At 33.1% G+C, this 15,703-nt stretch overlaps 2 protein-coding genes across 2 annotated transcripts in view; one reads left to right on the plus strand and one right to left on the minus strand.

Moving 5' to 3' along the window:
* Nucleotides 1-15,703, plus strand: part of LOC120766863 (ubiquitin carboxyl-terminal hydrolase 46) — a 55,162-nt gene that overhangs the window by 22,785 nt on the left and 16,674 nt on the right. The window lies entirely within an intron of this gene.
* On the minus strand, nt 8,962-14,525 carry LOC120772523. The gene is made up of 2 exons (XM_040101230.1): nt 12,321-14,525; nt 8,962-11,358 (listed from the first exon to the last, which is right to left on the minus strand). The coding sequence occupies exons 1-2, from the start codon at nt 14,408-14,410 to the stop codon at nt 9,123-9,125; spliced, it is 4,326 nt and encodes a 1,441-aa protein (XP_039957164.1). The 5' UTR covers nt 14,411-14,525; the 3' UTR covers nt 8,962-9,122.

Below are 15,703 nucleotides of genomic sequence, written 5' to 3' on the forward strand. Positions count from 1 at the left end.
CTATCATTTAATGAAACTAATTCAAGCGGCTGTTTCATTATGCGTATGCGCATTAAATTTGAAATAATAATTTTAAATTCTTAAGTAAATGTTTACAAAATCGGGTATGTGGCGTACTCCATCGCTCAAAAGCGTTGCTTTGTTCATAATTTTCTGTTTGGTTAGTTTAGCTTAAAGATTCTCGAAATTGGTATAAGCTATATCATGAGTTTTTACTATATATGTATGTGTGGATGTATGCATGTACTTATTAACGTCATGCATTAAAATAAGTTTTATATTCAAACCATAAAAAAAGCAATTGTAAAGTATCGGATATCTCAGAGCGAGTGGGTATGAGTAAGTTCATATAATTTGATTTGCTTTCACAGTTCGCTGAAATCGCTGTCGCTTTTCATGAGAATAAAAACTCTTCACACTATGTTGTAATACATACGTAACTATACTATATAGGTATGTGTGTATATGTACCATACATAGACATATACGTTTTTTGGCTTTCGCGTATTATATATTAATTAACTACTATTTGAAGCAAATTTAAATTGATTAAATTATATAAATTTGATTGGTTTTTTTGCGCTTTGGTGTAAAAAGTCTCATTAATTAATGGTATTATATGCAGTTAATTTATCTTATCAGTACTTATGTATTTTATAATTGTTGATTTATCAGAAATTGCATTCATTTTCGGTTTAATACCTTAATGTTTATTGTTTTACTCTCAAACTAATTTAATTTGCAATTTAACTGGCAAACATTGTGACTTGAAACAGAGTTAATGTTTTTCTTTATATTCAAACGCTGACCTAATTTCGGACGATCGATAAAAAGGCACTAAAACTGAAATAATTTACTTATATATATACGGATGTGTATCGCGTTTGTATATCTCTTCAAACACATTTCATTTGAGCGTCCTTTATGCGTCTAGTATGTAAATACTTGTGTATGGTATATATTATATATTTAGTATATAAACTGTTTGTGCGGCTTGTTTAACCTTGAAGAGGTTCAGTCGAACATTTTTGTAAATTAAGGCAGCAATTTACAGGGTAGTTTGATTGAAAAACTCATGATATTGCTCAATATTAAGCTTAAGGAATTTATAATCGGTGATTCATGTTGAAAAGTTGTGGATTCCCTTGGTCTCGTATCTTCAGAAGAACCTCCAAAAAAGGTTGTCTGGCGGTGAGGATATTTTTTCTTCTTAAAGTTATCAAATTCAAGATAAAGATAATTATTTCAATATATGAATGCAGGCAAATGCCGATGGACTAGTCAACATTTTGATTTTAGACAAAACAAAGAAAAAGCACCGAAGCTAATATACCCTTCATAGGTGCACTTCGTTTAGTAACTATGTGTTCAGTTTGTACGGAAGCTACATATATGCTATAGTAATCCGATCTGAACAATTTTTTCGGAGATTATATTATTACCTTAAGCAGTAATCCATATAAAATTTCGTAATGATACTACGTCTGGTTGTTACAAACTTCGTGGCAAACTTAATATATTCAGGGTATAATGACGGCTGTTTTGTGAAAAAATTTACGCTCACAGAAGTCGGGCATCTCTGGTATAGAGTGACCTCTAATAAAAGTACTAACTTTTGCTTTTCAGCAATTGCAGGGATTAGTTCGTGAATTCATGTTATGAATCATCATTATATATTTTATTATTATTTTTATTTTTTAATTTTTTTTTTTTTTTTTTTTTTATTTTTTTTTTTATTTTTTAAATATTTTTATATTTATATTTATTTTTTTTTTTTTTTTTTTTTATTTATTTTTTATTTTTTTAATATTTTTATATTTTTTTAACTTTTTTTTAATTTTTTCATTCATTTTTTATTAATTTTTTATTTTTGGTTTTTTTGACGTACATATGTACATATGTATATAATGCAACTCGTGGTCTCAAATCCAAAGGTAATGGCTGAAAAATTATTAATAAGTACTTCAGTTGTACACAGAGTTCATCGGAAAATCACTGCTGATTTATTTCTGAACTTGACTTATTGATGGTTATAGTCCATGATAATTACTCAGATATCTAATAATTTTAATACTTCTCTCCAAGTGCCCTACGTTGTATAATATTGAAACTATTGTCTCACATAATTTATGTTTATATTATTTATGAAAAATATTTCGCTTGTAACACACTTCCCCATTTGTGGAACACCAGAGAAATTACATAAATTATTATTTTTTATTATGACTATATTCAAAACATATGTATATAACCGGCACAAAGACTTACTTCAATGCAATTTTTTCATATTATACTGTGTTCACATAATCACTGATGCCTTAGTTATGCCGTAACTGTAATATATCTACATTTTAATGGTATCATATAAGAGTTGCTCTCCACTCATCATTCAAATAAATTGTGTAAATTTGTTTTCGCCTGCAAATGGACCACACTATGTCAACTGCATTTAACTATTTATTGTGTACACAATATCCATTATTATTCATTAAATTTTTTATGGAAAAAACAGAAACTTACAAATGTGTCAAAGTAACAAACTTTTCTTATGTAAATATTACATTAAAATATAATAGCTTAAATGTACATACATACATATTTACGTATTATTGAATATTTTTTCGTTCGTTTGTTTTCTTTCCTTTGCTTGTTTTTTGTTTTTGTTTTGGAATACTTACATTCATATTTTCCGTCTGCTGTTGGAAAAATAAAATGAAAATATATGTCAACATTATCTCCTTAACAGCTATCGAATACAATATCATGATATCTGTTTTGACTATAGGCCTTTAAGTGCTTTGGTGAATATAGACAAGTGTACAATAAGTGCATATATTCATACGCGTATGTATGTATGTATATTCTTAAGTGTGTATGTAAAAAGGCACAGCTCCCCTTCGTCAAATGCAGGCGGCTTACAAATTTCCAGACGCTGTTGAATGCATTTCGTTATTACATATTTGTTTTTCAGCACATAACTATATAGCTACACACATATGTAAAACATACATAGGTATACATATGTAATAATATGGATAAATACACATTTATTTACACTCGCTGTTTATAATGGAGTTACAGTGGCGTTGCCGCAATCAAGAGACATTTGCCATAAGCACATTTTTTTATATGAAGCAATCATATATTTACACACGTGTATATACATACTTACACATTTCAATTTATATTTGTGTCATTCTTTGTCACGAATGCCTTTTTGCTATGCGTCTACGCGCGTACAAAGGCAAAGCAAAGGATCAGCAGCTAAATTAATGGCAAAGGCGACGTTCACTGCTTCTTCTTGCTGGTGGGCCGCACCCTACATTGACACTTGTAGTACGCGTTGTGTACGAAAATACAAATACAAATAAATAAATAAATGTGTACAAATAACTTTGGGAATGAAGGAAATCGTGCGGCTGTTGTGGCAGCTGAATTACTGCTAACGGCGTGTCATAAAACTTTGCAAGGAAATTATTTGTGTAGGTGCTGGTGTGGGTGCCATTGCTGCTGCCGCTGCTGCTTTCGTCTTTTGTAAGCCAATGACATTCTTATATCCACAAATATTCATCAACATAAATGTCAAGTCATATGGAGTGTGTTTGGTTAGGGTGTGTGCATATAATGAAAGTTTGTTTTTAAACCTTTTTTTTTATAAGAAATAAGAGTATTTTATACAATATTTTTTCTACCAAAAATTAAAATAATTTTTCTACCAAAAAAATAAAATAAATATTAAATAAAATTATAGTATTAAAACCCTTAGCAGGTCAGAAAAACAAGTTTTTAAAAATTTTTTTTTTTAATTTTATCTGATAAATAAATAAAAATAATGTGCATTTGTAGAAATTAATGCACTTTATGACTTAATCGGTGATAAATTTTGAAAAAATTAGAATTCTTTAATTCTGCAGCCAATCACCTACAAGTCTTCCGAAAAAATGGTTCTGGCGGTGAGAAAGGTTTTTCTAATTAAAATTATCTCAAATCCGAAAACGAAAAAAATATTACAATAATAAATGAATACGCAGCGAAATATGCGTTTTGACAAATTTACGGCTTCCAAAAAAGATAAGTAACTTTTTGTGAAAAAATATACACTCAGAGTGGCTGAAAAAATCGAAATTATTATCAAAAAACTTATTCCTTCTAGCATTACCTGTTAAATAATCTAAGAGGTCGTGTCGTTTAAAATTTCCCAGTCGATCGGTCCAGCCGTTTCGGAGAAATTTTTCTCGCCGACTCTGAAAACAAGATTTCGAAAAAAAGGGGCTTAAAGATTTCGGAGACTATTTGCCGGATCAACAACAATTTTTTTGAGAATATTCTCAAATTGAAATTCAGAAGTAGATACTCTTAAACAAAATATTGATTAATAAATATATTAAACGTAACATAACTTTCTTCTAAGTGCTGATTTTATAACAAAATTCCACGACTAAAATGGTTAAATAACAAGAACTCCATCCAACCTGACGTCAAAGCAAGAAGAGGAATAATAAACATAGAAATAAGAAAAAGAAAAACTCGAAAGTATTTCGTTTTCTTTAATTGTGTTCTTCACACCTGCCAGATTAGTTTCAGTTCCACTGTTATTTCGTTAGTAGTATACTATATATACATACATACATGCATACACTTCTTGAGTAATGCAGTTATAAAAAATCGGCCTGATAATAAAATTTTCAACTTCTATCGTGCGCGAGAGCAGCGTTACTGAGCGTTGTAAAATTTCAGTTATCTCAGCGCTACGAAAATCGTAAAAAAGCAAATGAAATACTAATTAATTGCTGATAACACCAATGGAATTTCCCTTTCTAAAGCGCTAGCCCCACGTAAAATCTCCCAAAGTAGACAAGCGTTCACTTTATAAACTCATTTTACACTTTCACTGCGAGTGTGCGCTTCAAGTTTGTAATTAAATATGTTGAGCGGCTCTAATTTATGTTCTACTCTTTTTCGCATTAAACGGTTTACGAAGCAAATTTACACAATTACTTAGCGACTACTAACGGAAGTGTGGAGGTGCGAATGAAAACCATCAACGCAAGATGTAAGGCAATAAAATTTTAAACTAATAAGAAAAAGTATATAAAATGTTAGGTTAACAAAAAAAAAAAATTATAATTAAAAAAAAATGGTAATTAAAAAATAATAATAAATTAAAAATTGAAATAAAATAAAAATTAAAATATTATAAATAATAAAAAATTTATAAAAATAAAAAACAAAAAAATATAAAATTAAAAAAAAAAATCTAAAAATAAAAAATTTAAAAAAAAAATAAACAAAATTAGAAACTAAAATATAAAATTAAAAACCAAGAAATCTAAAAATTAAAAAAATTAAAAATTAAACATTAAAAACTAAAAATAATATAAAAAATTGAATTATTATCATAAATTAAAATAATTAACAGAACTAAAATATTATAAGTAATAAAGAAGAGTAAAAATAAATAACAAATAAAAAATGTAGAAATTGAAAACAAAAAATCAAAAATTCAAAAAAAAAATTGAAAGCAAAAAATCTAAAAATAAAAAATTTAATTAATATAATAAATTAAAATAATTGACAAAATTAAAATATTATAAATAACAAAAATTAATAAAAATAAAACAAATTTTAAAAATTGAAATAAAATAGTTTAAAAATTTAAGACAAAGAAAAATTTAGAAATAAAAAACAAAAAAAAAATTAAAAACTAAAAATATAAAAATTAAAAACAAAATATCTAAAAATTATAATAAAAATTTAATTATTATAATAAATTAACATAATTAACAAAATCAAAATATTATAAATAATAAAAATAAAACAATAATTTTAAAAATTGAAATAAAATAGTTTAAAAATTTAAAACAAGGAAACATTTAGAAATTAAAACCAAAAAAATTTAATAAAAATTAAAAACTAAAATATAAGAATTAAAAACAAAAATCTAAAATTATAATAAAAAATTTAATTATTATAATAAAATTAAAAAATTAAAATAATTAACAAAATTGAAATGTTATAAAAATAAAAATAAAAATAGTAAAAATAAAACAAAATTTTATAAAAACTGAAATAAAATAATTTTGAAATGTTAAAATTAAAAATAGTAAAAATTAAAAAAATTGAAAAACTGAAATAAAAAATTTAAAAATTAAAAACATAAAAATTAAAAAATGAAACTAAAAATATAAAAATTAAAAAAATTTTAATTATTATAATAAATTAAAAATTAAAATAATTAACAAAATTGAAATGTTATAAATAATAAAAATAGTAAAATAAAACAAAAATTTGAAAAAACTGAAATAAAATAATTTAAAAATTAAAAACAAAAAAATTAAAAAAAATTAAAAACTAAAAATATAAAAATTAAAAACAAAAAATCTAAAAATTTTAATTATTATAATAAATTAAAAATTAAAATAATTAACAAAATTGAAATGTTATAAATAATAAAAATAGTAAAATAAAATAAAAATTTGAAAAATTTAAATAAAATAGTTTAAAAATTTAAAACAAGAAAAAATTAAAAAACAAAAAAACTCCAAAAAAAAAAAAGTCTAAAAATAATAATAAAGCTAAATTTATAATAATTTAAAATTAAAATAATAATTAAAAAACTTAAAATACTTAAATTAATTACAATTAAAATATTATAAATAATAAAAAATAGTAAAAATAAAACAAAAATTTGAAAAACTGAAATAAAATAATTTAAAAATTAAAAACAAAGAAATTTAAAAATTGTAATAAAAAATAAAAACAAGAAATAATAGAAAAAATTAAAAAAATGTAAAAGTAAAAATATTATTCAAAATAAAAAATAGTAATAGTTCTTTTACAAAAAAAACTGAAAACAACTTATGGCGCGTTTCTACATCTCTAAGCTACTTAAGGCGTGCTTGTAATAATACCGTTTATTTGATTGACAGTTAGCTTAATTTGATTGAAGCTGTGCATATAATTCCCATTTTAGTTTTTTTTATTGCTTGCCCACACTTTATGCCCAATTTCTGAGCAGCTTTAATTTGTGGAATTCCGTAGTCTTCTCCATAAAGTTATTGATTTCCGTAGCTGATTGAAACAAACCAAAAAGTTTTTCATACTCTGCGTTTTGACGCCAGCCATTATTAATAACAAATACTGATATAATCTCATTCTATTTATTCCTACACATATTTTCTTAAACGTATTTCTATTTCATATTACGCTTTCAATTATTTATACTTAATAAAATGTTTCTTTCTTTGTTTTGCAGGTATGCTTTGTGAAACTGTAAATCCGATCGTTTATGCGTGAGTGTTTAACCTGTTACTGATTGAGATTGCCTTTTCTTGACAAGTATTTATTTTTATAAATTTTTTACTTCAAATTAAGTACTGTGATATTTCCATAAAACTTTTAAAAATAGGTATTTAGAAATGTTATTTTTGTAGATATCTAAAGTTGATGGCCCTGCAAACAAAAACATTTTATTGTATTTCATCGTTTTTTGGTCCGAGGAATTAATTTATACTTAGAACTTATGGGTGACGCTGGTCTTTTGTACAGCTGTTCCTCGATTTATATTCAGTTTGCCATATCATAGTGAACAGACGTACTACTCTGGAACAATGTTTGTAAATTGCGCAAATTTATTACCAAATAATAATTTTGTACGCACGACGTATCGCCAAAATTCGGCCGATGTAGACGCCCAGCTTTTGTCGGTAATCCGAAAAACCATGGATCGATTTCGCATCACGTTTACGCTAGTGGATAATGCACTTCCTTAGAGTTGCCGTGCAATGCGTACCGAAGTCGCTGAATCGAAGCGGGATTGTCCGCACAGACTTTGTACTTTACATTTTTCCACAGAAAAAAGTCTAACGGTGTAATATCACACGATCTTGGTGGCCTATCGACCGGCCCAAAACGTGAAATTACCTAGTCACCAAAGTGTTCTCTCAATAAATCCATTGACTAGTGAGATGTGTGGGAAGTGGCGCCGACTTGTTTAAACCAAATATTGCCGATTTTAATTTCAGGTACCAACTAGTCGGTTATCATGGTGCCATAACGACGATTGACGGTTACGTTCACACCGGCATAATTTTTTAAAGAAATATGGACCGATCATTCAACCGGCCCACAAGCCACACCAAACCGTTGTGTTTTCGCTGAACAGAATTTGGCTCGAAAACGTCGGATCTTCTTGGATCTTTTCAAGAGCTCATAGAGCAAAACGGAATCGCTTTAGAAGGTTGAGTGGCTTCAATTTTTGCACAAGCTTTATTTTGTACGCTTTCAATTCAAGATCTCGACGTAGAATGCGCCAATTCGTTCCATTCGTCAGTCCGAGTTGCTGCGAACGGCGCCGAATCGACTCTCCACAGTCTTCACTGGGTGCTGGACGTGATCTATTTGGTCGAATATTATCCAATAGTGAATGCTAGGTTTCAGGATGGGCGATGGTGTTGTGAATAGTACGTTCGGTAGGCCGATTATATTGAATAAAAGTTTGGCGAAGCGCACGCTTTTACTAATAAAATTGAACGATTTGTAAACGTTTTTCGTAGGCGTAAGTCTTTCCATGATGAAATGACAAACAATACCGAACCAAAATAACATGACAGCTTGATACATCTCAAGCGTGATCTGTCAAAAAAAGGCCCGTTACAATTAATATGAACAGTTAATTAATTTACGGGCTATTTTAAGTCGCAAATAACAAAGTTTTTGGGTTTTTTAATTTTTTTCTTTCACGAAATTTTCGCTAAACTAACCTTTTTATGTCCAAAACACATTGTCATTTTTTTTATTTAAAATATTTATTTTTTCACCTTATCAACCTAATATCGGAAAAGGAACCTTATTTTCAAACGAAAATTTTTTTTAAGAAGCGTTTTTTTTAATAATAGAGACACAAAATTTAAATTCATGGGTTAAATTTTCATGAAAAATTTATTTTTGAAACATACCATATTATAAATAAACAAGAGCTCTTCTGATATACAATTTTCGGATCTTATATAGATGCTATAGTTTTAAGCATAGAAACTGAAACTGTTCGAATACGAGTCCAAAAGGCAAATCGAACAAAAAATCATTAAACGTTTTGCTGCTTGGACTTTAATTTTCTAAATTCAAAACAAAGTACATTTGTCATCTGGGTTCATATCCGTGCCCAGCGCACAGCCAAATTCACGCGCAAACTCCACATTATTTCCCAAGACGCCATTAACATTGAAGAGTTCTTCTGTGTGCGTATCCAGCGGTAGAAATGTTGGCGGCATTTCCTTGACATATTTGGCATGGCAACGGGATTGCGCGAAAATGATGAAAAATAACTGTGTATTGGTAAAGTCCACACCAGGCAGGGTTTCACGCAACAATATTTGTCGTTCACTCGAATCCACCCCAGCCAGCCAATCGAGATAGGTCTTGAAAGCTATATTCAAGCCAGCGCTATCTGTCATTAGCTCACGCAATTTGCTGGCATTGTAGAATACATTCGGTATATTATACAAGTAGTTGCTGTACTGCGTGCGATAGCATTCGGTCACATTGTTGAAAATTTCCATAATCGAGTCATCACGTGTAAGCTCTGTCTCCAGCTCATCGGGTATCAACGCGGCCGCCAGTTCACGCGCAATAAGTGGACCCAGCAACGCATACTTTAAAGACTTGGCGTAATTGTAATCATAGAAGGGCGGTTGTAGCAGTCCCCAGCCGGTCATGATGCCATTATCCAGCAACTGCATACGCACATCAAACGCTTCGACGAGGCTTTCATCCAACTCGGGATCGCCACCATAGAAACGCTGACGCTCTTTGTATCCCTTAAACTTCATGGCGATATCTTGTTTCTGCCAGAAATTGGTGTGTTCTAGCGGCAGATCACGTAAGTTGACACCCTTGTAGATGGGGAAGAGTAACCTCTCAAATGCCAGCAGTTTGTTACGCAACGCTCCCTGTGCATTTTCCGATAAATCATTTACATTTAAAGATTCCCTCAAAGTGCCTTTGATTTTGTCGAAAAGTTGTTCAGCATCGCTTCTAATTTCGCTACGTTGATATTTATTCTTATATATCTCACCGACAACTTTGGGGAAGAAGCGCATGACCAATTGCGCGCAGTGTCCCGCTCTTGGAGTACTAGTTTCATTGCGTGGAAAGTTGATTTCCGCCAGTGCGCGATACATTATGTAATTGGTTAGCGTTGGTCTCGGGTTCGAGCGAGCTATGCGTGCCAAATGTTTAAAATAACTCGTTGATTTCATGACGATCTCCGAGTTTGCAACGGTTGAGTTGAGACTGGTTTCCAAATACTTTCTGAAATTGATTATGTTACCAAATTTCTTTGAAAGGCTCGCCAAATCTCGTCCCTCATAAACATTCGGTTCGGGCTCATCATTCTCGGATGGCGGCAATGATTCAGCCTCTCTCATATATTGGCATAATTCAAGCTCGAAACGTATAATATCGCCAGCGACGCGTTCCGTTTCGTCATCTTTCAGCCCAAACCAAGACTGTAAGTCCAAGGCGATTTCAGTTTGCAATTGCGCAGTAAGTTTTTCAGCAACCCGCGTATCCAAAGTAGCACCTGCGCTGCACAAGTGTCGCGGTAACAATGACGTCGCCGGTTCGGTCAATTGTATCACCGCTTTACCTGGTAGCGAATGCTCACTCGTCACCACTTCCATACCAATCAGATAGTCGAAACCATAGTTCAAACGCAAACGCGCAACTACCTGCACCCAGTCATAGTTCATATTCCAGTTGGTGCCCGCTAGCAACGGCAGGCCGTGATATTCCTTTATGAAATTCATGAGGAAGGCTTGCTGTAACGACGAAGAGCGTTCGACTACTATACACGACTTGTAGAACTCCTTAACTTTACGCTCATCCAAATTCGTCCTACCCTTGCCGCGTGCGTCGGCATCGAGCAGCATTTGTACGTCCTTTCGTACGCGTTGCGCCAACTGACTTTGTACGGATATAGGCGCATCACCCTCCAACAATGTCGGTTGATGTGACGCCCAATTGCCGCATGCAAAGTCATAAAAGTTATTGCATGGATCGGCCTGTCGGTTCATATATCTGAGTACCTCTGCTGCCTTGGCATTGCGCATGATTTGCTCCTCCCTTTCGCGTCCATTTGTGCCGCGTTCCGCCACAGCTTGCGGCACAAGACTGCATAAAGCCAATATGCAGCTTAAAGTTAGCGGTAAAACTCGGGTCAGCGCTCCAGTGTTATGCATTTTGTCGTAGTCAGACTGGAAACAGTACTGAAGTGTTGAAAATGTTTCAATACTTTCAAAAACCATAATTTTGCTGTCTACACCAACGTCTCCAACAACAGCACATTTTGCTGATAAGCTGAGCTTTATTATAAAATAATCGCCAAGGCGCTTGAGCTTTCAAAGGTCATCACTATACATAAGCGATATTTTTGTTTACAATGCCATGTGCGTTGAAACGAATTTGATTTGGTAAAGAATTCTAAAAATATACGCCAAAATAAATATTCCTCTCTGAAGTATTTTAGCTTGAACGATCGAAAGATTCTCTCTTAGATAGAAAGATTACAAGGGTAAAAACAGGGTAGGGTTTCCAGTTGGTAAAATCAGCTTAAGCAAGGATATCCGAATTACTTTTTTAAAATCAAAATACCAAAATTGAGCGGGTTCGAGACATCAACTCAAATAGTTGGTCAAGGTCTACTACAAAATTCTAGTGGTATAAAGGTAGTCAAATAAATTTCGAGTTCGGAACTAGAGCAACTTCGACTTAACCGAACTAATTCGGTTTAGTCTTAAATATTCCTAGCGGTTACTTTACTAATACCGAGCACATAGCTATCTCACATATACTTTCTCTTCGCAGGCTGCTCAATTATTTCGTTGAATATGGAAAGAATGTGTGTTAGTTTTTGGAATTTTTATTTACTGTTCCTGATTGGCGTAGACACTCTTTTTCTTTTCATTGGTAGTGTTCTTTACATGGCGGGTCTTAAACCCAACCCTGGGGAGGTAATGTTTCGCCTTCAAACGGAGAATACTTGGTCTAAGACCGGAAGTCGTGAGCTGCTTGAGCCATATGTAAAATAATCGTTTCTGGCCACTCCCAAACGAATGGCGCTCAGAGACTTTCCTCACTTGCGTGGATCCATCCTCCTGCGTGAACTTCTACACCTGACTTCATCCTTCATCTTTTTATTCCACAAACTCAAAAATGCCTTTTCAATCATGATTTATTTTCTCAAAAGTATTTTTTAAGTTTTTTATTTACATTACGTAAATTTATGTCTAAAAATTTAGATCTACATTTATGTTAGCAACTAATAAATAACACATTTATCCGGCGGATTCATCTCCACGCCCATCGGACAGCCAAAGTCTCGCGCGAATTCATTATAATTTCTCAGCGGTCCGTTGACTAGGTAGCGTTCGATCGTATGCCGTTCAAGTGGACTGAGTGTGCGCGCGGATCCCTTCGTACTGGACCGCCGTGAGCCCGCATCGCCAGCGCTACAATGTTTTTGCGCGAAGGCAATAAAAAACAGTTGTGTGTTGGTGAAGTTGAATTCGGGCAGAGTTTCTCTCAATAGCGTCTCGTGATCGTCAGTGGGCTGTTGAAATGCCAACCAATTCAAATAAGCGTCGAATGCTACATTTAAACCAGCACTTTGTGCTATTATTTGGCGCAAAAGTGTAGTATTTGTAAACAACGCGGGATCATTGTAGAGATAATTGCTGATCTGTTGACGAAAACATTCGCTACGATTGCGATACTCCGTAGCTGTAGTCTGATCCCAATTTAATACACCGTTAGGCGATGTGCTCCACGAGATGTCATCGAAGGCGCTGGCCAACAGCGAGGATAGCTTATGACCGATCGCAGCGTAACGCATCGAGTTCGGGTACTGCGTAAGATAGAGCGGTTCCTGCAGTAGTCCCCAACCCATTTCGAAGCGTGTATGTTGTGATCTATAGAAAATGTTCGTTTCGTACGATTCTACTTGATCAAACATATTCGGATGTGGTGGCGGGAAAATGCGTTGGAATTGCGCCTCTTGTCGATCTTTCATTAGTATATCCAAGTTGTGCCAATAATCGCTGCGATTTATGTTTATACTACTTGTTTCCATTTTGCCATAGTAGGGGAAGGCCAGATGCATCTCTGCCAGTTTGCTCTCAGCAATGCGGCGTGTATGCTCCCTGATCCAGGGTATTTGTAAACTCTGGCGGAAAGATTCTTTCAATTTGTCGAACATGTTGACCACATCATCCCTAGCAGCAACATTCACATAATTTCTGTGATACATCTCACCGAGAAATTTCGGAAAGTAGCGCTTTGCCTTTTCCAAACAGAACAAAGCACGACTACTCGGCTGATCCGTATGTGGGAAACTTAAGGCCGCCAATGTCTGATACATAATGTAGTTTGCGATTGTCGTCTTATTCGTAGAGTCCAGGGTTTTAACAAGCTGCTTGTAGTACGCCTCGTTACCCATGAATACGGGTTTTTGTATTTGTGTGCCAAAAGTGGCCGCGACAAAGTCGATTTTATTATCGTATTGATATGTAAAATCGTAAAGCGTCTTGCGTATATCACTATTATAACTGCTGTTCACGGCAAGTTGGCTGATATCCCATCTCTTTATACCGGTGCAAAGTTTAAACTCAAACGCCACCAAATCGGAGGCAATCACTTGCGCCTTCTCCATATCAAGCGTTAGCCACATGCTGAGATTTTCGGCCACTTCATTTTCAATTATCGCATACTCTTCGGAACGTAAGTCCGTTCTATTGGTACCCTCCGCACTACACAGTTCCGGCGGTATAAAGGTGTCCGGTTCGCTCAAGTAGACGCTATCCTCGAAAGGGTACAAATAATTGACGCCAATCTTCACACCCACCAATATATTCATGCCGTATTGAAAGCGCAACGTGCCCACCACATCTTGCCAATTATAGTTATTGCTCCGCATGTGCCAATTGGAACCCGGTATCGCTGGGAAGCCACCATGCTTTTCGATCATCTGACTGAAGTATTCCTGTTGTGCGACGCCATTCCGTTCGGCCGCCGTACAGGATATATAAAAATCTTTTAATTTACGTCCATTCAAGCCATCCTCCAATTTGGTTTGTTCCTGCAGCATATTGCGCAAATCGTGATCCACTTTCGTACGTAAATAAATTTCCATATCTTTCAGTATCGGCTGCTCGTATCGTGTTTGTACGTAAGGTTGTTCCCAACTGCCGCAGGCGAATTCGTAAAAGTCCTTACACGGATTGGCGTGCAAATTCATGTACCTGGTCATTTCGTTGCGTTTGCGTAATATTGTCGGATGATTTCGTTCTGCACCTGCGACAATGACAATCCAAAACACTAGGATAATACTGTTCCATAGTCTGGCCTCAAGCATAGTCCAGTCGTTCGCTTTGCTTTACGTTGTAAGTTTGTGTACTAAGTTCCACAGCGTACTGAATGCCGTCGCTGACGCCCGAAGTGCGAAACTGTTGCTGTGATTAGTTTCGTCTATGCAATGTACGTTGATAAGTACGGGATTATTTACTGAATTTGTGTTGCATGCTAGGCGGTTCTAATGCTCTTGGGGTGCTAGAGGTTATCGCTTCCAGCGAATATGTATAATTATGTTTGTCCCAGAAGCTTGTTACTCATTCAGTGTACACATATTCTTGGTATACATGAAAGCTAATTTAAATATATTCTATAATTTAAAGTTTTTTTTTAAGTTTCATGAAATGATTTGCAATGTTTTTGATTAATTTGTTAGTTTCTTTCAAATTGCTGAGATGTTAGGGAATACTAATTATAGTGATTCTAATGAGTATAGTAGTTTTTAAGTAATGAGTATATAGTTTTAAGGAGCTCTAAGTATTTCCAGTAAAGGAATCGTCATGTTGTTTGGTTTATATTCTTCATCATAATTCATCTCTTGTTCGCATATCAAGTCTTTGTTTTGAAATCGTTATCCAGATTAACTTTAAATCTTTTTCGAATTTAGTTTTCATAAAAGGAGCGTTTGGGCAATCTATCGATGGTACCGGTAGTACTTCTTTAAAAGTATATCTTTCCATTAATATTTATATCCTAAACAAGATATATTAAATTTGCCTTGACGTTTGTAACACCTCAAAGGAAACGACGGACACTGTAAAGTACTTATAAAGAAATAAATGATAAAAAGATAAAGTACTTATAAGGAGATGAAAGATCAGCGTGACGAGCTGAGTCGATTTAGCCATATGCTTTTGTCTGTACATACGCGAACTAGTATCTCAGTTTTTGAGATATTGGTGTGAAATATTGCCCATGTCCTTTTCACCCCAGGAAGCTGCTCATCTGTCAAAACTATAGCATTTAGCTATTAAACTAACTGATCGATTGAAAATAAGTTCTTGTAAGGCAAACATTTTTATTTGACAAGATATCTTTACGTAATTTCGCAGGAATTATTGTACAAAATGTATGGAAAACGACTTTTTCGGTAAGCTGCTGCAACTCTGAGGGTTGCAATGCGCTACACTCTGGACAATACCTTAAGGGGGTGCCTGATTTAGAAACTTCAAAAAATCGATTTTTTTTGAGGATGTCTTTAGGAGGGAAAGAATTAATTGATTAAAACGAAATTTCTGCGGTTTATAGTTATATATTTAAACATCATTCTCACATTGTTTTAATACGAAATCTTTTA

The sequence above is a fragment of the Bactrocera tryoni genome, chromosome 1 (genome assembly GCF_016617805.1).
Source record: "Bactrocera tryoni isolate S06 chromosome 1, CSIRO_BtryS06_freeze2, whole genome shotgun sequence".
Classification (NCBI taxonomy): Eukaryota; Metazoa; Arthropoda; class Insecta; order Diptera; family Tephritidae; genus Bactrocera; species Bactrocera tryoni.

What these genes read in the sequence shown, in the direction of transcription:
- LOC120772523 (XM_040101230.1), bottom strand. Translation starts at nt 14,410, where the DNA reads ATGCTTGAGGCCAGACTATGGAACAGTATTATCCTAGTGTTTTGGATT. An exon ending in GATAAATGTGTTATTTATTA is followed by an intron (nt 11,359 to 12,320) that starts GTTGCTAACATA and finishes AATAAAGCTCAG; the next exon opens with CTTATCAGCAAAATGTGCTG.